Source organism: Mesoplodon mirus (genome assembly GCF_964341445.2).
Source record: "Mesoplodon mirus genome assembly, chromosome: 15".
Lineage (NCBI taxonomy): Eukaryota > Metazoa > Chordata > Mammalia > Artiodactyla > Ziphiidae > Mesoplodon > Mesoplodon mirus.
In genome coordinates, this window is record NC_138991.1 from 33,582,156 (window position 1) to 33,604,044 (window position 21,889).

The window sequence follows — 21,889 nt, forward strand, 5'->3', positions numbered from 1 at the left end:
AGGGGACGGGAAGGAAGGGAATACAAGGGGGAAATGACAATTTAAATCCTGGGAGATGATTCTCCTGCTTCCTTCCCCCATGAGCACATGACCGACATCAGTGTGCATGGAGGTGGGAACCCACGTTTCCTTCAATCAGTTCAGAGCGTGAACATCTCACTGCCTGAATGTAAATTTAGTGTTTAGAGATAAATTTTTTTTTAAACAGCATTCATCTCATCTCCTCAACAGGACTGAAAGCTCCTATAGGGTCCAGGGAATGGGAAGGATCTGGAGTTTACCTTTCTCATAGCAAAATCACCACAGCAGGATTCAATGACTAGCTCACACAGGCATCCCTAATGCTACTAGTTGAGTGTTTCAGTTAAACCTCAGACTTTGAGCTCTTGTGGTTTTTCTGTTTCATTAATTTGTTTCATCTACTGCCGTGGAACCAGGTTCAGTAAGAAGAACAAGGAGAGCAGAAATCCTTACACACACATGCTTTTTGGAACTGGACCCCGAAACTGCATTGGTATGAGACTTGGTATCATGAACGTGAAACTTGCTGTTGTCAAAGTCCTGCAGAGCTTATCCTTCAAACCTTGCAAAGAAACACAGGTCAGACAGTTACCTAGCTGCATTAATTGTGTTTATTGTGAGTTTTTAAAACTGATATAGATAGATAGATATCATATGTATATATATATACACACGCACACACACACACATATATATGAATGTGTTCTATTCAAGGAATAATTTGTCATATTGGACATGAATGTATTTGGAGCCATCTGTGACCTTTAAGGGTCCTTCAGCTCTGGATAGCTAAGCCTGTGGCTTTGTAATGACCCAACTGTAAAGGTCATCTAGAGTCAATGCAGTTAGCATAACATGATTCTTTGCAGTCTTTTGAACCTCAGCAATATTTTAAATTTCATTTCAAGTCCACCGGAAGGAAGGGGAGGTGTGTGCAGTCATGAGAGCAGTGACGACCACATCATGGCTTTTCAGTGATGCTCTTCTCCACCAGAACTTACAGAAGCTCTCCTGGCAGCGGTCCTCAGCCACTGCTTGTATAAAGAAATTATTGTGGTGCTTTAAAAAATCCTGATGCCTAGGTCATCTCATTTATTCTAAAATAATTCACCGGGAGTGTGGCATTCAAAGCACTCCCGCGGATTCTCCTGTGTAGTCACGGTGAGAACCTCTGCTGGAAAGCATTTCTGCCAGATGTGAAGGACTCCCACAGCCCCCTCACCTTCCAGGGGTCCTGCTGCCATCAAGGTGGGCTCCCTTTACCTTCTAATAATAACTCTATGTGTGCTCTTCCCCGCCCCCATTCTGTTCTTCCCCCTTCAAGTTCTAGCTCAATCCCGAGCCCCTCCATGGAGCCCTCCCCACCCAGTCCACAGCCCACTCTCCCCTCTGCTCTGTATCAGTCACCACAGGCTGGCATCATGGTTCCTACCACCTAACTTAACACTTTGTCATGGAACCATCCAGTTTGGTTCCTATGTTTTCTTTACACCTATGAATGTCTTTAACTGTAGCCTCTCATTTTATTCCTTTCGTAAACTCTGAACGATGCCTCCCAGTCACCCAGCAAATGCTTAAGGAGTTAGATGTGCAATTGATTAGAGTTCTTGGATACAAATTGTGAACAATTTGAACTTTTGAAATTTAACAAATGACATTTGTGTACATGCCTGGTGTACATGTGTATGTCTATCTGCTGGGGACATATATGCATATCATTTGAAATTTTAAAATAACAAGGTGTTACATTTATAGAAAGATCTGGAATCTCTCCTCTGAGGAGCACAAAGAACAGTTGCCATTGTTCATTCATATCAAGCACGGCCCTGTAATAAGGCTTTTTTCTAGGAGTCACACATTCAGTAAGCAGCTACCCCATTTGAGTAGGCTTTCTCAGGGAAGAGGAGGATAGAGACGGTTTCCATTTTACTTGTGGGCATCTGTGTGTCCATAGTGTAGGTGTGTACAGAAAGGGGACTTAGCCCTGAGAGAAAGGGGGCCTCTGGCACACCTGGGAAGGGCAGATGCTCCCTGAAGCTCCACCCAGGCATCCACAGGCTGGGGCTTATCTCCTCCATGACATTTGTTTGCCCTTCAGTCAACTGAGATTAGAAGGTCACTCTGTTGGTTCCCCCAACACTGAAGGAGTGACTGGGTGAGAAAAGGGCTAAAAGTACTGGAACAAACACTGTAGGTCGTCAGAAGTTCACCATTTCCACTACATTTGGGAGACAGGAAATGTTAAAAAAAAAAAACAGGCATAATGCTTCACAACTACCTCTTCCGATCATGAAACTGGATGGGTTCTACTGGGAGAGGTGACTGGACTCTGCAGAAGTTGAGGAAGCCCGATGTAATTAACATGTGTGATTCCTACTAGGATTACCTTGCAAGTTTCAATGGACACAAAATTATCTTTACATGGCTCAAGATAGTTGGCCATAATGCCTAAGAATCTGGTAAATTTTAAAACCTCATCCTTTGTACCTAAAAGTTAAATCAAAAAAAGAACACAAGCCAACCAGATTTTTGTCTCTAGCCTGGTATGAAATAAGCGCTCAATAGATATTTTGTGGAAAGAATGATGGATGAATGCTTTCACTATCTCGTCTTGACACAACTTAAAGAATAAGTATAAACAATCAAAAATAAGGCGGGAAGATTGGATGAAGCTACCAAGTTCCAGTTATAAGATACATAAGTACTAGAGATGCCACGTACAACATGATGGCCCTAGTTAACCTTTCTGTATGGTGTATAGGAAAGTTGTTAAGAGAGTAGATCCTGAGAGCTATCACCTGAAGGAAACAATATTTTTTCTTTGTATCTATGAGCTGATGGATGTTAATGAAACTTACTGTGGTGATAATTTCACGACATATGTACATCAAATCATTATGCTGTGCACCTTAAACTTATGCACTCCTGTAAGACAGTTGTGTCTCAATAGGTGGAAATTTTAATTTAATAAAAAGATAATAAGGGAATGCGGCAAACAAGTTTACTCCATATACTTTATACATAAATGTGGCCAGTTCCTTGAAAGACACGACTATTAAAGTTCACCCTATGAAAAACAGATAAGCTGACTATCCCTGTATCTATTAAATACATGGAATTTGTAATTTTTAAAAAAGAATCAAAGGTATATGATACTAAAACTAGCTGTTATATATTTGTAAAGCATTATTGTCCATAATGTATCTTATATATCAATACTTTGTTTCTCTTGCTGGCCGTGCTTCATTATTCGATTCTCACGTGTTTGTTTAACTGTTGCAGACGCACCTGAAATTAAGCCCTCAGGTACTTCTTCAACTAGAAAAACCCATTATTTTAATGGTTGAGCCCAGAGATGGGACCTTAACTGGAGCCTGACTTTCCCTAAGGACTTGCGCTTTGTTCTTCAAGGAAGCTGCATCCCAGGACAACAGAGGCCTTGATTTATTTTGTGATAAAACACAGAAATGAAGATGGGATTCACCTACTGCAATTGGTGGATGACTAGAGATTCTGCACATTCATTTAGCTTTCTCACTGTCTACGTGGAGTGTTATGCATTGTGTCATATAAAAGAGGTGATTAATAAGTGCCAGATATGCAAACTCAGCTTATCTGGTTCTCACAGAACTATCTCCACCCCACCACACCCCACTTAGGACCATCTGCTCCTCCTGAGCACTGATCAGAATGAAGATTTCTCACAAACTCTAATGAAAATAAGAATGATTGTGATGACTGAAGTAGTGACATTTATATCACAGATTTTATTTTGATTATTCTAAATTAAATATTATAATGAGCAAGTCAATAAACATCTCTTTACAAAAGTATAATCTGATGCCTTTGTGCACATTAGGGAGGAATGTATACAACTGAATCAGGGAGATTCAGTGACTACTTGCTTTTGACCATCAAAATCACTGGTTGGTTGGGGACTTTATCAATACTCCAATTTGACTCCTATTAAATAGGTAAGAGCCTATTTTGCAACTTTGCCTATTGCTTAGAAAGTATATTCGTAGTTTATACCTACCTTTTTTGGAGCACATATTTTTTGTAACGCTCAACTGAGAAACTTATATTATTTGTTTTGATTTAATGTTTTCATCTCATCTCCCCTGATGTTTCTGGAAGGCAGGAAAGATGTTTTTCACACCTCTTTGCATTCCATCCTCAACTCCCAACTGTCTTAACCACAATGAATGTGAAATAAAAGATGGTTAATTGGTCAGTTGTTCAGGCAGAAAGGCTACAAGCACTGATCAGTTTCAGTTGGTATCAGAAGCTGCCCAGGGCTCTTCCTTTCCCTTTTCTGCCCCCTCCCTCCATTTTTCCTTTCCCGCCTTGCCTTCCCTTCCTGGATAATCCAGTCCTAAAGTCATTGGGGGGTGGGGTGACAGAAGGTGGGCAGGCACACAGTGCAGGGTGGGGGCAGAGAAGGGAGGCACAGTGACTCCAAGTCAGAGACTGAGTAGGGAGGGGAAAGTGTCCACAGGAACAGCAGCCTGGCATGAGTGTGGGAACCCAAGCAACGTGAGAATGTTGCCCACTCATATGCGTGGCCTGGCAAGGGCAGCCAGAGGCTAAATAGGGTGTGGAGAATGCAAGTAAGTTGAGGAGGTCATCCATGAGTGGAAAGGAATGAAGTGAGGACTAGCTACACAAAGGGGGAGTGATCAAGTAAGTAAGTATATAAAGGATGATGGAAGGCAGAATTCTCACTGTTGGAGAAGAGAGTCACTGAGTCAGAGAGGGAGAAACCAGAATAAATCCGTGGAGTCAGCAATTGAAACTGAATGTGTAGTGTAAATCCATGCTTTTCTACATATGTAGAAGAGAGCTAGCTAGATGATATAGACAGATGATAGAAAGATAGATAGATGATGATAGATAGATAGATAGATGATAGATAGAAATGTGTGTATGTGTGTGTGTATAAAAATGCATATTGCCTACTTTTCTCTACTGATATGGTTTAGAAACAAAACACCAAAATAGCAATAAGCACACCTCGTGCCCAGATCTTGGCTTATAAAGATCATTTCCCACGGAAAGGAGCCAGGACTTCTTAGAGAAATGGCTGATTCCAGGACTGGGAAAGTACATGATGCCCATGGAACATCTTGGGCTAGAAGACAAGGATATGTTAAACATCGACATGACAAAAGGACACAGAACCAGCCTGAGGGGCTTCCACTGACCAAATCAGGGACCATTTGAGCATGATAATAAATAAGGATAGTAAGAGTTGTTAAGCCACTCAAGAAAATAGGAAAACATAAGTACATACAGATATATGTAAATAAATTAATGAATGAATTGCAATTTGAAGAGGAAACTTACATAGCTTCAAAGTAGTGCTGCTCAAAATACCCATTAATTATAGAGGGGAAGGGGTAACTTCAGAGTGGAGAAACCTTGCAGACACTCCTTTCAAGGGATCAGAGAGCAGCATCAGGAACAGGATGATTTGATCTTGAGTCACCTGATAGGATGCAGTGAGAAGAACTCATCTCACCTGTGTGATATTCCCGCCAAGGAGGCAAACCTGAAGGAAATCCTGAAAAGAGTCAAACCCAAACGGAGGAACATTCTCCTCCTTGTCTGTAACTGGTTTGGAATCTTCGAAAGAGTCAATGTCATGAAAACCAAAGATAGACTGAAAATGTTCCAGACAAAGGAGACTACAGAGGGGTGACATCTAAACACAACTCGAGGGCTGGGTCCTTCTGCTACAAGGACATTGTTGGGACAGGTGGGGAACTGGGGGCTCTGAGGTTAGACGGCAGTGATGTGTCAGCGTTAACTTCCTGACTTGGAGGTCATATTGTGGTCATGTAGAGATGTCGTCGTCTGTGGGTCATTCAGGGGGTGTGAAATATGAAGTTGGTGACTTACTCTGAGAAGGATCAGGAAAATGGTTCTTTCAAAAGATTTTTCAGTAAGTTTGTGATTGTGGGGAGAGGGTCACAAAGGCAGCTTTCTTTGGGCTTATACAGCTCTCCCCACTCTCTCACCTTAGTTTTCTTTGTCTTATTTTATTCTAAGGAGGCAGGCACCACACTGTGACTGAGAGATGGGGGGATCTGAAGCTGGAGCTCCTGGGTTTCAAATCCTAGCACCTTCCATAGCTGAGTCTAGACTAATCAGTGGCTTTGGGCAAATGAGACAAGCCCCCCATCCCTTGCATAGCTTGGACCAGAGAATTTGGCTGAATTTCAGTGCTTCTATGCCCCTCAGCTGAATGTCACTGTGAACACATTAGCTCAGGCTCAGCCACTGTCTTAGGTCGGGTTCCCCAAAAGCAGAGCCTGAGGCGGGGGTTCTAGCACAAGTACTTGACTGAGAAAGTGCTCTCAGGATAATTGAATGAAGGGAGCTGGGTGCAGGAAGAGGAAAAGCTGAGTGAAGATGTGCTCTCTGTGGAGCCCAACCCCACAGAGAGCTCGGAGACAATTTTGTAACCCAGAGTAGGTCCAAACTGGAGGCAGGGGCCAGCCTTTCACAACCCATCAGTGAGTCATTGATTGGCCCTCCCATCCCCCAGGATGAACAAGCTCCCAGGTGAAGTGGCTTCAATTTGGCCCGGGGGGAGATTTTCTAGAGAACAGGACAGCCTTTAATCAGTAGCAGCCAATACTCCCAGTAACTGGGGGAGGAACGTGCGGCTCAGGGTGAGGGACCTGGTAACTGCCTGGAAGTACTGACTGAATTTCATGAATACACGGTGTCTGTAAGGAGGGAATGAGCTCTTTGTTGCTCCTTTGGGATTTATCTTTTCTCTGCCAACAATGGACTCAACTCTGGGAACTTTTTAGAAACAATTTCTGCCCCAGGGTAGGAGGAGGAGAGTGGGAGGGGTTTCAACCCAGGGTCTTTGACATCCTACAGGGGTGGGGAGACCTGGGGCTGGAGGGCCTGCTCAGGGCCCTGAGCTCACACAGCTGGACAGACACCCCCAGCCCCAATTAGAATCCAGGAAATAATGTCCTGAACATTTATGACTCAGTGGCTCCACACACAGCAGTTGGCAAAAGAGGCATTTAAACACAATCAATAAGAAGGAAAAAAGGAGTTTAGAGTCAGCAAACTCCCAACCTTTTAATTATCTTTTCAACTCCGATTTGAACTCATGTCTCCTCCTCTTGCTAACAAAATATACATTTCATAACTTGGACTACACTATAACACTCGTGTATTAGCCACTAGTTGAACTTTTTGATCTCGTATTGAGTGGACATTTCTAGAGGGTCTGGTAAGGGTCAGGTATCTGATGGACAAGGTCACATGTTCTCTTCACTCAAAGCCACTAGGAGGCCGACTCACAGATCCAGGTCCCAAGCCTGGAACCGGGGGCTGGTGTGGTCTGGGCTCTTTTAGAAGGGAAAGACATAACTTTTTTTCTTCTTTTCTTTTTTGGCTGTGTCCCGCGGCGTGTGGGATCTTAGTTCCCCAACCAGGGATCGAACCCCTCCTCCCTGCATTGGAAGTGCGGAGTCTTAACCACTGGACCGCCAGGGAAGTCCAGGGAAAGACATAATTATTAACACTCATTCTATAGATTAGGCAACTGAGGCTGAGACAGTTTAAATAACTCACCTAGGGCCTGCATATCAGTCACATTCAGTGGATCCCTACTAGTCAGCTGTCCACACAATAGGAGCATAGATATCCCTGGAGTCCATAGAAAGCTCAAGAGCCACTGTGGGGCACGTTTGCAACCACAACGTTTGCTTGTCTTCCTCTATCTATGGCAAATTCTCACAGATTCTTAACCATTTTGACTTTGCAGTTGCAAATGTCAGAATTCCAGAAATTTTACTACTTCACAACCACTAGGTGGCTATCATAAAAGAAAAGATAAAAAGCAAATGTTGGTGAGAATGCGTAGAAATTGAAACACTGATTCTTTGCTGGCAGGGACATTTCTAGGAAGAAAAAGGCTGCATGGGTAACAATCTGTAGACTTCTCTTGTTTGAAGGATTTCAAGTATTCTGTAGTGTGGGCAGCCATGGAGACAAAGGCAGATTAGTAGTGATTCAAGGCCAGTGGGTTTAGTTGACTTTCTGTGACCTTTGGGCTTACTGATGACACTGATTGAGTTGTTTATTGATTTTCCACAGAGTAAGAACTCAAGAGAGGTCAAACTGGAGTGTCCATGATGCTTTGCCAAATATCAAGGCAGACAGAGCTCTGCAGATGGAGCACAGGTGGCCCTTCTGTTGGCTGCAGCTCCAGTTCCACTCCCTTCTCAGCACATAAACTTTCCAGCCTCGCTCAATCTCCACCTGACATGACCGAAGCTCCACACTCAGAGGCAGGCAAAGAGCAGCACATGCAGCTGAAGGGAAACTCAGAGGAGGGAATCACGGAGGAAAGTGGCCATGGACCTGATCCCAAGCTTTTCCATGGAAACCTGGGTTCTCCTGGCAACCAGCCTGATGCTCCTCAATCTGTGAGTAACTGTCCAGGCTCATCTCCTCTGTAACCTTGGACTTGGGGTGCTAATCGTGTCCCCCTTTCCCTTTACTGTTTGAAGATCAAAGTTAATGGAGGGGAAGTTGCTTAATAATTGTGTGCTACAAACCAAAAAGTTTACTATTGACCTTACCCAGATCTGTTGAAGGAGTTAACGCCCACCCAGACCCCCAAGTTCCTATTATTGTAGTTAGGAGGATTTAATGACAATTATTTACTCCTGTGGATGATTTTCTGATTGACTGCAAGTTTGCATAGACCTAGACTAACCAACCAGAATCCAGCAAAGGCAGATTTGAAACAACTGGCCCATGTGCAGTGCAGTCCTCACCCCTTCCCAAGCTTCGGGATCCTGGAGGCAGGAAGAAGGAACTTGGGTTTTTGTCTCATTACTTTCACCTTCTGGGTTCTGTGTCTGCTGCAAAAGACCTCTAGAAGGATTGGCCCCTGTGCCACTTGGGGGTTCCTTCTTCCTTCCTTCCCATCACAGGTATCATTTACACAAGACAACTGGTGTACCCTGACTTTGTTCGGGGTGGGGCTGGAGACTGATCACCCTTCTCTTCAGACTCAGCCCTCCCCCTTTTCTGTGCCCACCTGCACTCCCTTCCTAGGATTTAAGTCCCCCACCCTGTACTATGCAGAACTATCTAGCCCCAAATGAGGAATCTTTAGATCAGAGGAGTCATGGCAGAAATCTGGAAATTTTAGTCATTTCCTTCACCTTTTCTTCCAGTCTCTGGGAGGGTTAGCATTAGTATATACACTTATTTTCACCTTGATCTGAAGTCTGCTAACAGTCTGCAAAGGCATGAGACCTAAAAGGCAGTTTGTATTTAAAATATTTATTTCCCTTTAATACAGTACAGGAGGACGAATCCAAACCACCTAGCAGAGGAATTCCTTTCTTGGCATCATGGAGCAGGGTAGGAGAGCAGAGTGAGTAGGGAAAGCCTCCTCCATGTCACATTTGACCTCTTTCTCCACTTCAGTTTCATTGAGTGTAGGAAATCATGATGACATGAACATAGATAATATATACCTCATTTCGCTTCTTTGAAAGATGGGTGAGAATTCAAGGCATTGTGGTGACAAATTTTCCTTCTGATAACATTATAAAATTAATTGATATGGTTTAATTTCATTCTATTTAATACCAGTTTGTTTTTTTTTTTTAATTTTTATTTTATTGTCTTTCTACATTCTGCTTCAGCAAAAACCTCTTCAATATAAGAAATTCTCAAGTTACTCCCTTACATTTAGGAGGACATTTAATTTTTTTTGAAAGTAGATTTTGCTCCCATCCTTAGTCCTAAAACCTAATCTTTCTCTTCTCCTCAAGTCATTTTTCAGATATAAAAGTATAAAAGCAATTTATTACATAAGAAATGAGATAAAGGGCATTGAATTTAGGAATTGAGATAGATGACATGTTATATATTCTTCTGAGCTGAGGTAACCAAGGTCAAAAAAAAGTAAGATTAAACTGTTATTTCCTCTAGTCTCAAAACCTTTTCCAAAAATATCTAGGAATGAGACATGGAGAAACTTTAATTCAAATGTCAACTGAGACTTAGTAATTTACCTGAAATGCCCAGATGCAAAAAAAAAAAAAATCAACAAAGTAATGCAACATGCTATAGGCAATTGATGGAACTACCTCATAACTAAAAGAGCACATGTGGATTAACAATGAGGTATATATTTGCTTAGTTAGAATTAGAAACTAAATATTATTTACAACATACAGTTTTATCTAAAGATATGACCAGTACTGAACAGATTTTGTAAATCTTAACAAAGCAGGAAAATATGATCTATTGTACATTACTGTATTTTTGAAGATACATCTTTAAAATTGCTGTGCCTATGAATTAACAGTGAAACGTATTATTAAAAAATAAAATCTTTGTTGTTTTAAAGAGAACTTAGGATCCTTTCTCTCAATTTCTTTCATTTTTAGAGACAAGGGAAATGAAGCCCAAAGAGGCTATGTTTGAGCAGTATCGGAAAATGAGTTAAAGGAAAGACTGAAGCTTGAACCTAGGTCTCAAGGAGCATCATTATTGTGTTCTTATTTTCTTATGCCACCTCAGTTACTGATTTGATTTTCATTTTCTGGAAAAGCTTCTCTTATCTAATATAATACTTCCATTCATTTAGTATATAATCTAGTTTTATGAACACCAATTAACATATCAATTTTCTAAAATATATAAAGCCAAACTATTTTTTTTTTGAGGTTTGTGAAAATTTATTCCTTCCATATTTTCTCTCCCTGCCTAGGGAAGTGGCTTATGTTCTTTTTTTTTTTTTTTTTTTTTTTTGCCTTATAACAAATTTAATCAGTTATACATATACATATGTTTCCATATCCCCTCCCTTTTGCGTCTCCCTCCCACCCTCCCTATCCCACCCCTCCAGGCGGTCACAAAGCACCGAGCTGATCTCCCTGTGCTATGCGGCTGCTTCCCACTAGCTATCTATTTTATGTTTGGTAGTATATGTTTGTCCATGCACTCTCTCGCTTCGTCCCAGCTTATCCTTCCCCCTCCCAGTGTCCTCAGGTCTATTCTCTACATCTGCGTCTTTATTCCTGTCCTGCCCCTAGGTTCTTCAGAACCTTTTTTTTTTTAGATTCCATATATATGTGTTAGCATATGGTATTTGTTTTTCTCTTTCTGACTTACTTCACTCTGTATGACAGACTCTAGGTCCATCCACCTCACTTCAAATAATTCAATTACATTTCTTTTTATGGTTGAGTAATATTCCATTGTATATATGTGCCATATCTTCTTTATCCATTCATCTGTCGATGGACATTTAGGTTGCTTCCATGTCCTGGCTACTGTAAATAGAGCTGCAATGAACATTGTGGTACATGACTCTTTCTGAATTATGGTTTCCTCAGGGTATGTGCCCAGTAGTGGGATTGCTGGGTCGTATAGGAATTCTATTTTTAGTTTTTTAAGGAACCTCCATACTGTTCTCCATCGTGGCTGTGTCAATTTACATTCCCACCAGTAGCACAAGAGGGTTCCCTTTTCTCCACACCCTCTCCAGCATTTATTGTTTGTAGATTTTTTTTGATGATGGCCATTCTGACTGGTGTGAGGTGATACCTCATTGTAGGGTTTTTTGTGTTTTTTTTTTCTGTACGCAGGCCTCTCACTGTTGTGGCCTCTCCCGCTGTGGAGCACAGGCTCTGGACACGCAGGCCCAGCGGCCATGGCCCACGGGCCCAGACGCTCCGTGGCATGTGGGATCTTCCTGGACCGGGGCACGAACTCGTGTCCCCTGCATCGATAGGCGGACTCTCAACCACTGAGCCACCAGGGAAGCCCTCATTGTAGTTTTGATTTGCATTTCTCTAATGATTAGTGTTGTTGAGCATCCTTTCATGTGTTTGTTGGCAATCTGTATATCTTCTTTGGATAAATGTCTATTTAGATCTTCTGCCCATTTTTGAATTGGGTTGTTTGTTTTTCTGATATTGAGCTGCATGAGCTGCTTGTAAATTTTGGAGATTAATCCTTTGTCAGTTGCTTCATTTGTGAATATTTTCTCCCATTCTGAGGGTTGTCTTTTTGTCTTGTTTATGGTTTCCTTTGCTGTGCAAAAGCTTTCAAGTTTCATTAGGTCCCATTTGTTATTTTTGTTTTTATTTCCCTTTCTCTAGGAGGTGGGTCAAAAAGGATCTTGCTGTGATTGATGTCATAGAGTGTTCTGCCTATGTTTTCCTCTAAGATTTTAATAGTGTCTGGCCTTACATTTAGGTCTTTAATCCATTTTGAGTTTATTTTTGTGTATGTTGTTCGGGAGCATTCTAATTTCATTCTTTTACATGTAGCTGTCCAGTTTTCCCAGCACCACTTATTGAAGAGGCTGTCTTTTCTACATTGTATAGTCTTGTCTCCTTTAACAAAGATAAGGTGACCATATGTGCATGGGTTTATCTCTGGGCTTTCTATCCTGTTCCATTGATCTATCTTTCTGTTTTTGTGCCAGTACCATACTGCCTTGATTACTATAGCTTTGTAGTATAGTCTGAAGTCAGGGAGCCTGATTCCTCCAGCTCCGTTTTTCTTTCTCAAGATTGCTTTGACTATTCAGGGTCTTTTGTGTTTCCATACGAATTGTGAAATTTTTAGAACAAGAGTTTTTGACATGCCTGTGTCAGGTCTGGCACTATATTGGCAAATTCAAAAATTTTATCTTATGCATATATATATATGTGTGTGTGTGTGTGTGTGTGTATGTGTTATGTAATTCATATATATGTATATGATTGTATAATTACTTTAGACAGTATTTTATCCCCATTTTGCCGATGAGTAAAGTGAAGTTATAAGACACTAATAATGATAGCTAAATGAGGCTGAATTTGACTCTCTGGTCAATATTTTCTGAATTGTGTGAATAGATATTTTTCAGTTCTCATGTTCTCAAGCACTTCATCAAGGCAGTAACTGACAAAAAATACCTATGTTGGGTTTGACACTACAGTTGTTAATTTACAAAATTCATCTAAGTACATATATATATTGATAGTATATACTATGTATAGTACTATATATATCATATCACATATGCAATTAATATACATATCATATAATATTAAATATATATATTTACATAGATATATATACTGTCATTATAGTTTATGAAGTTGCTTTCATAGGAATTACCTCATTTGATTTTTATAATAAAAGTGAGTAATTTTTTAAATTTGAAGTTTAAAAGGGATAAGAGTCTTTCCAAAGTCATACAGCTGACAGATGTTGTGTGTCCTCATCAGAATTCTTTCTACCACCCAACCACATCTCTTCCAGCTCCACTCCTTTCTGAAGAGCATCCACTTTAACAACAGTGCTAGGGACCAGGTATATTTGGATCAGCAAAGAATCTCTGAGAAACAGTATGATATTCTCAACTTTTGGAACTTTCCCGATGGACTTGGGCTTCAGGTGAAAGTAGGACAGTTTGTCCCACAGGCTCCACGTGGACAAGATTTTTCCATCTATGAAGAGTTGATCGATTGGGCCATCAGATTTAAAGAGGTTGGTTGCTGGATATTTATGACACTTAGGTATTTAGAACAGAGCTGGGTCATGAGCACTTTGGTGACCTCCTCCAGGTCAACACGAGAAGCCGAGCGCCCCCTTCTAACTTGAGTGATTTTCTAAGTTTCCTTCAAATTTGAGCAATTTTCCCTTGCTAGTGCCTAACAGATTTGGGAAAAATAAAAAATTAGATAATCAAGTATATGCTCCTAACATTTGGTAGAGTTAGTGTCATGCAGTAGAGAAGAGCATCCAATCCAGTCAATGAAGGGGCTCCTTTTTCAAAGTAAACCTTGTTGGTTGTCCCTGAAACACTCTGGTTACACAGGAATAGATCACATGTGCAGGTTTCAACAAGACTTTCCTCTGATTTCTCGAGACTCCTTGCTCTGTGTGCAGCAAAAGCGGTGGCCCTGGATGGAGGAAAGCTCCCCAGTGGGGACAGGCTGCCTGCTACTTTGACTGCATTCACTGCCCAGACAAGGAGATTTCCAATCACACAGGTACCGATCAGGAGGAATTTCCTTCCTCACCCTTTCATTTACATTCTTATTTGTCCCCCAAAAGCAAAGGATCTAGACTATGACTGAAATCTTCAAGTTCCCTCATTTACTCAGCAATTTCACTATTAAAGTTAATCCCTATGAAAGGGATATGAATTAATATCCCTATGCAATGATACTCTTCTCTTTGGTTTATTCCTACTCATCTTTTTGACCCTTAGCATTATCTTCTCAAGAAAATATTTTTAAGGACCATCCCAGAAGGACCTATGTTTGTTTCTACCAGGAAACTTAATACACAGTATTATGAGTATCTTGGTTTTATTGTACATGTTACTCTCAACCAAACCCTGATCACACTGAAGGTTGTATCTTATCCTGCTTCCTTTCTCACGTGCCTAGCACCATTCATAACACAAATAAGTAATCAGAAATATCTTGTGTGATTTCACAAATGAAAAAACATCCTGTATTGCTGCTGTGAGCCTGTATTGTACAATGTGCTGAGGATAAATTCCGGTACCCCTCATTGTTCAATCATGCCTGTGCTCTGCTAGTTCAGAGTCAAGGAGAGGAGATGAACATGAGAGCTGACCACACGGACCATGGCCACTATACAAAAATGTGGGGGAGGATCTAACATTACTTTGGGAGGTCAGAGAATTTTCCACAAAGTGTGCAGGTTTTATTATTATTATTGTTATTATTATTATTATCTTATTTATTTTTATTTTTTTTTTGCGGTACATGGGCCTCTCACTGCTGTGGCCTCTCCCGTTGTGGAGCACAGGCTCTGGACGCGCAGGCTCAGCGGCCATGGCCCACGGGCCCAGCCGCTCCGTGGCATGTGGGATCCTCCCGGACCGGGGCACGAACCCCCGTCCCCTGCATCGGCAGGCGGACTCTCAACCACTGGGCCACCAGGGAAGCCCCGGGTTTTATTATTGACTTCTGAAAGTTGAAAAGGATTGTATCAGCTGAATAAAGGGAGGAAGAATTCCTTGTCAGAAATAAGTGGTACATTTTTCCCACTCTTCAGGGACCTGGAAAAAAAAAAAAGTCTAATGTGGCTGAAAAACAGCAAGTATAGGGTGGGATGGTAGGACCCCATGATGGAAAGTGACAACAGTCTTGTACTGGAGACTTTTCACACCATAGCTAGTATTTTGGATTTGCCAACAGACAAGCTAATTAAATGATGAGAGAGGGAAAACACCCCCCACCAATTAAATTTGTGGAAACATAAATTGGTCACTTTCCTTCCTGTTATTTAACATCGAAGTTCTGAGCATCACAACAATGCATGGAACAAAAGGGGTCATATTTATAGAAAAGGAAAATACAAGAGATTAAAGTACATCCTTTTGTACCAAAACTACTCCAGAGAATCAACTGAAACAGTATAATTGCTAAAACTTTCATGTAAAATCTCCTGATTCAAGATACATATATAAAAATACATGATTTTTCTTTTTATAAAAATAATCAAGTAGATGAAATAAAATATTCCGTTCGGATAGTAGCAATGTACAATATATCTCGGGATAACCTTAAGAAGAACTGCATGGTAATTATATCATCAAAATGCAAACTTCTGGAGAGGTGTATATCTTGATTAAATGAAAGAATGAACTTTGACTTCTTTAAACCCCCTGACTGGGCTCACCCTCGGGCCAATGGTGAAAGCATGGAAAGTTATAAAAAGCAGTAGGTGGTCTAACTTGCTCAGTTCTGGCAAATTGATGTAGAATACCTCAAGAGCAGAATTCCTCATGCTCCTACCCCATGCCTCTTGAAGTTTGCTTACAAGCAGTGATGACAGTGTAAAATAGAAAATGTTATGGATATGACTTACTTCTCGGGTAATTGACTGTTAGGTCAGGTGTGTACCCAGGAGCTCTCAGGAGAATACAAGCTCAAATGAATCCTTTTAGGGAAACTCAACCTCTTCTTCAGCATGAACCCTTTGCAAACTTGGCTGCTGACTAGCTCACTTCGAATTAGTGTTGGCTTTATTTGCACGTTTTTCTTATTAGAAGCTCATTGTCATCAGTTGGGAGGTCATTGCCAGAGCAGCTTGCAGTGGATCCTGTGCCCTGAAAAAGAGCCCTTTACCTTGCTTGATCCGATTTTTACTATGTTCTGGGCTTCACACACATTTGGAATCAAAAGTACACCGAACACTGCAAAGTTCTGCCAGTTTTCTCTCCCTGTATCCACAAATCAGGCTGTAAAGTAGAATTTTTCCTGAATTCACTAATTAACTCCTCTTATTTCTGTCTGCTTTACTCGATGACCTTCCTCTTTTCTCTGTAATAGATTCCCCTTCCTGTCTATATAACATCTCTTTATTTTACAGAATACAAATTTGGAATTTGGAAACATCCTAATCTACTCAGAAATAATTAGTAGGCTTAAAGAAATTTTAAATAAGAAACAATGCCAGAACCCTCATTTTGAAATCAGGCAAAATCATTTCAAATTTCATTTGTAAGAAAAATCAATTCCAAGAAAATAATTATATAAGAGAGTGATTAGGGTGAAAACCCCATTTAAGATATTGAAGGTTATTAAAAACTACTCTTTCTTCACCATCGTTAAAGCACTCTTGTTTAAAAACAAGACAAAACTGATCATTTTGCCACAATTGTGTAAGTCCAGTCTATAAATAAGTACACAAAAGTGCAGCAGCTTTTCTATGGACAAATAATAACCGTATTAACCCTATGGCAGAAAAATATTCCAAAATGTAGGTACGCATTTAAAATATTTAGTAATGAACTGCAAGTGCACAAGTCTGATACAAAAGTATTCTAAAATTATTTGTTGGGGAAATATGGAGTCAATAGTCCTGACACAGGCAAGGGATGCTACTCAGGTAAGATGATTCAAGCTCCGTCTAGAGACAGGTGTTTATAGTTAGTTACGTGGAGAAGGGAGGAAATGATGCCCCAGGAAGAAGAGAACGCAAGTGTGATTCACACAGGTATGAGGACAAAGGAGCATTCTGAGAACTGAAGGTAGATTTCTTTCAAGGTTTTGATAGTAATGAAGGATCTCAAAGGGCTGCTCACCCAACAGGGCACGAGGTCCTGATCAGTTGAGCTGAAGATTCCATTAAACCTTCAGGAAACAGGTAATTTCCACTCAATTTAATAGTACCATAATTTTTTTAAAGAGGAAAGCTTCATAAATTTTATGGTTTGCTTTTGTTTATTATAATTCAGTATAAAATTCTTGCCAATATTTGGACTACTGTGAACTCAGGTCTGCCTGACTCTAATGTTCTTTCAAGTTCTTTTGTTAGAAAACATTTAAAAATTTTAGTCCCGGTTGGCTGTGGTGTGCTATTTATTTAATGTACTTGATTAATCTTTTCTAAGGCTTTATTAAAAATTTATTAGCATTTTATAAATGAGATTGACCTATGGTTTTCTTTTTGATGATAAATTTATGAAATTAAATTTTGAGAAATTCATATTGAGATAAATATCAAAATACAGAAATTTTTCTAAACCCTGTAATTCTAAGAGAATGACAGCTTTTTAAGAGAAAAGGTTGTAATGAACATGAAAACTAGCAAAATGTGTATAAGGGAAAGATCACAGGCTTTGGAATCAGACAAACGTGATTAGGGCCCAGACTACGGTAAGGAAAGTGAGGTGCAGGAGGTACAAACATTAACGAGGCACTCGGGGTCTTGCAGGGGCAGGCTTGGCACCTGAAACAGAATCCTGCTTGAATTTTGCCCCTGTGGGTGTCCTATTTGGCTCACCGTAATTCAGCCCCCTGGTCACGAGTCTACATCTAGCCCTGCTCGACCTACCTCCAAGATCTCGGGTGAGTTAACTTCAGCTCTTTAAGCCTCAACAGTTTTCTTCTGCAAAGTGGTTGCTTCTATCTACCTACCTCCTGAGATTCTGTGAAAATTGAAGGGGAGATATTATATGAAGCAAATTGCCTGGAGTATCACAGGTACACATTAGAATTGGTTTCTTTAGCCTACCTACTCCACGGCCTCAAAAAAAAAAAAAGTGCTGCAGGAGAGGTAGGTAGAATGTAGATAGTAACAGAGCTTTTTGCGTGGTTGAGAGTTTGGACTCAATCTAGAACAGTGATTCTCAAAGTGTAGTACGTATACCAACAGCATCAGCATCACTGGAGAATGTGTTAGAAATGTAAATTCTGAGTTTCTCAATCAGAAACTCTGGTGGGGAACCAGCAAGCTGCTTTAACAAGCCCCGCATATGATTCTAATGCATGCTAATGTCTGAGAATCACTGATCTAGAAGAACATGAGAATAATTGTGGCATTTGAATCAAGGAAGTAGTATGAAAGGATTTAAATAATAGAAACAATAATACCTGTGATTGAATGGATGAGAGATGAGAGGGCTTCAAGACAGAAGACAGGGAGACTCATTAGGGAGTTATTCTGTTAAAATACAAGTTATTCAAATTGGAACAACATAGTGAAAGTGATAATGAACAGGACGTAGGTTTGCAATGATGTGGATAACAGAAATACTGTAAATTTGTAGCTTCTTAAGTGAGCGTTTATGCCTTGGTGCTCTCTATATGTGCAACAGTTGGGACATTCTCTGGGTCACTGCAGGTTATCAATAAACACTTGCTTTTGAGTGAATGAATCCAGGATATGTCCTACTCTGCCCATATCTAAGTGAAAGAGTTGGGTGTAATTTTTGTTTATATGAAAGAACATGTTCCTTTGCATATGTAAGATAAACAAAAGAGGTGATGTTAGGTTCATTGGTCCTTGATATACTAAGAAACACTAGACAGCATTAACTCAGAATTCTTCACTCTGTAATGTTCCTTGATTTGGTGTCGAATTATAGAAATTTGACCACATGTAAATATTTAGGGAGATCAAGAGAATTACTGAACCCAAGGTAATGGCACCTTGCTTTTCATGCTGGATGTGAAGCAATGTATGAAGTGTCCAGACCCTCAGTACCCAAATAGTGATCAAGATCATTGCCTCTCAAAGGCTGTGACCTTCTTGTTCTATGAAGATCCTCTGGGGATGGTCCTTGCCTGCACTGCCCTTTGTCTGTCTGTCCTCACAGCTGTAGTTCTTGGCGTCTTTGTGAAGTATAGGGACACCTCCATAGTCAAAGCTAATAACCGGGCTCTCAGCTGCATCCTGCTCATCTCCCTCATCCTGTGCTTCCTCTGCTCTTTCCTCATCATTGGCCATCCCAACACTGCCACCTGCATCCTCCAACAGATGACATTTGGAGTCGTGTTCACTGTGGCTATTTCCACCATTTTGGCTAAAACCATCACTGTAGTCCTGGCTTTCAAGGTCACAACCCCAGGAAGAAAGATGAGGCAGTGTTGCTTTCAGGGGCACCCAATTTGATCATTCCCATCTGCTCATTGATTCAAGTGACTCTCTGTGCTGTCTGGTTGGGAACCTCGCCCCCTTCTGTTGACATGGATACACATTCAGAGGTACCCTCCTAATCATTGTGTGCAATATGGGCTCCGTTGTCATGTTCTAACTATCCTTAGGATACTTGGGCTCCTTGGCCCTCTCGAGCTTCACCTTTGCCTTCCTGGCCAGAAGCCTGCCTGACACTTTCAATGAAGCCAAGTTCCTGACATTCAGCATGTTGGTGTTCTGTGGTGTCTGGATCACCTTCCTTCTTCTGTATAATAGCTCCAAGAGGAAGGTCATGGTGGCTGTGGAGATCTTTTCCATCTTGGCTTCCAGTGCTGGGTTACTAGGATGCATCTTTGCCTCCAGGTGCTATAATATTCTCCTTAAGCAAGATAGGAATATCCTGCCAAGATTAGGGGGTAAAACAAACTCTGGGGAAAAATAAATATTTAAGGCTTTACTTCATGGATTTCATAAAACATTTAGAAAGCTTTAAATTAAGCAATACTTTGAAGAGTTCACTCCTCACACCCTGCCATGAGTACCTCAATGTTCTAACATCATTTCCTCCTTGATTTTCAATGCTCTGGTTATTATAAACTAAATTCCTAGATATAAATCTGTATTCTGCACTCACTATTCTTTCATTGATTCTTTCTCTGGATTAATACCATGCTGTTTTAACTTTCTGGATTTCATGGTATGTTCTGACAGTTGATAATACCTGTTCTTTGTTATTGTTGTTTTTCAGTTATTTTCTGTTTATTCTTACAATTTTCTCTTTGACTTTTTGAATGGTCTTGGCAAATTCCATAATACACAGTAAGAGATTTGGATTGGAATCATTTTGAATTCAAAGATTAATTTGAAGAAGGACTGACCTCTTTGCAATTAAAAGTTTCCCACTCAGGAATGTGCATTATCTCTATTTATCTTAGCATTTTCAGTTTATTTATTAATGTTTTATTATAGTTTCTGACTGGTTATTTGGGTTGTTAAATAATGTATTGTTTCTTGTACATTTCTTGAGCTTACTTGTTTGCTCCTGTTAATTGTAAATTGATTCTTTTGGTCTTCTAAGGTATGAAAAATACTGTAAGGTTTCTTTCTGCTCAAGATAACTTATTTCTTTCCTAGTGTCTTGGCAAGATTCTTTAATACAATGCTTAATCATAGCAGTAATTGTAGTTTTGTATCTTGGCTTTAGTGGGAAAACTTCTAATGTTTTTTTTCCATTAAAATGTATGTTTGTGGTAGGTCTTTGGATCATACCTTTTTGTTAATCCAAATGAATATCTCATTAATGATGAGAGTGCCCTGTATTCAACCCAACCTAAGTTTTTTACATAAATTTAAAAAATTGTGATAAGATACCCATAACATAAAATTTACTATCTTAACCATTTTTAAGTGTATAGTTTCAGTAGTGTTAAGTACATTGGCGTTGTGTGCAACAAATCTCCAGAACTCTTTTGGACTTCTCAAACTAAACCTCTACACCCACAAAACAATTCCCTACCCCCTGGCATTCATCATTCTAGGTTCTTTCTCTATGAATTTGACTGCTCTAGGTACCTCAGAGAAGTAGAGTCATACAGTATGTGTGTTTTCATGACTGGCTTATTTCACTTAGAATAATTCCTCAAGGTTCATCCATGTTGTGGCATGTGTCAAAATTTCCTTCCTTTTCAAGGATGAATAATATTCCATTGTATGTATATTTACCACATTTTGTTAATCCATTCCTTCATCAATGGGCACTTGAGTTGCTTCCACTTTTGGGCTCTTGTGAATTACGCTGCTATGAACAAGGGCATACAAATACCTCTTTGAGATCCTGCTTTCAGTTCTTTTGGGCATATACCCAGAAATGGAATTGCTGTAATTCTTTTTTTTTAGTTTTTGAGGAACCACCAAACTGTTTGCTAGAGTGGCTGCAGCATTTTACATTCCCATCAACAGTGCACACACGTTCCGATTTCTCCACATCCTTACCAACACTTGCCCTTCTCTGCTATTTAATAATAGCAATCTCAATAGCGTGAAGTGGAATCTTATCGTGGTTTTTGTTTGTTTCTATTAAAGGGTAAGATTCATTTTTCCTACTGCTGTTGATCTCAGAGAGACAGCAGTGAGCGCTGGCTTGAAGGGAGATCTTAGTTCTCTGCCCAGGAATTGAACCTGGGTAGCCTGGATGAAAACCAGGAATCCTAGCCACTAGACTAGCAAGGGCTAGAGGCTGAAGCAAATTTTCCCTGGCCCTTGCCCCTCACTGAAAAATGCATTTCTCAAGGAGGCAAAAACTGTAAAAACAGATACAAGGTTTATTATTAGAGACAGCACAAGTGGGAGAGCACACAGGGAAACAGTTTGTTTAGTTAAGACCAACGCAAGGCAGAGATACACACCC

At 40.3% G+C, this 21,889-nt stretch overlaps 2 protein-coding genes across 2 annotated transcripts in view; both read left to right on the forward strand.

Annotated features, from left to right (window-relative positions):
* Nucleotides 1–5,722, forward strand: part of LOC309816726 (cytochrome P450 3A24-like) — a gene marked incomplete at both ends in the record, with an annotated part of 31,562 nt that extends 25,840 nt beyond the window's left edge. Inside the window, 2 exons of the mRNA XM_082644510.1 lie at nt 438–600; nt 5,411–5,722. Of these exons, the coding sequence (XP_082500636.1) occupies nt 438–600; nt 5,411–5,722 (475 nt within the window). The remainder of the gene's footprint in view (nt 1–437; nt 601–5,410) is intronic.
* Nucleotides 5,723–5,867: 145 nt separating this feature from the next.
* On the forward strand, nt 5,868–19,924 carry LOC309816727 (vomeronasal type-2 receptor 116-like; the record flags this gene model as incomplete). The annotated part of the gene is given in 10 exon segments (XM_082644511.1): nt 5,868–5,913; nt 8,281–8,480; nt 13,339–13,566; nt 13,949–14,072; nt 14,630–14,696; nt 17,858–17,912; nt 19,021–19,426; nt 19,429–19,548; nt 19,551–19,597; nt 19,601–19,924. Coding segments are annotated over 10 exon segments (1,617 nt in total).
* Between the last annotated feature and the right edge of the window lie 1,965 nt (nt 19,925–21,889).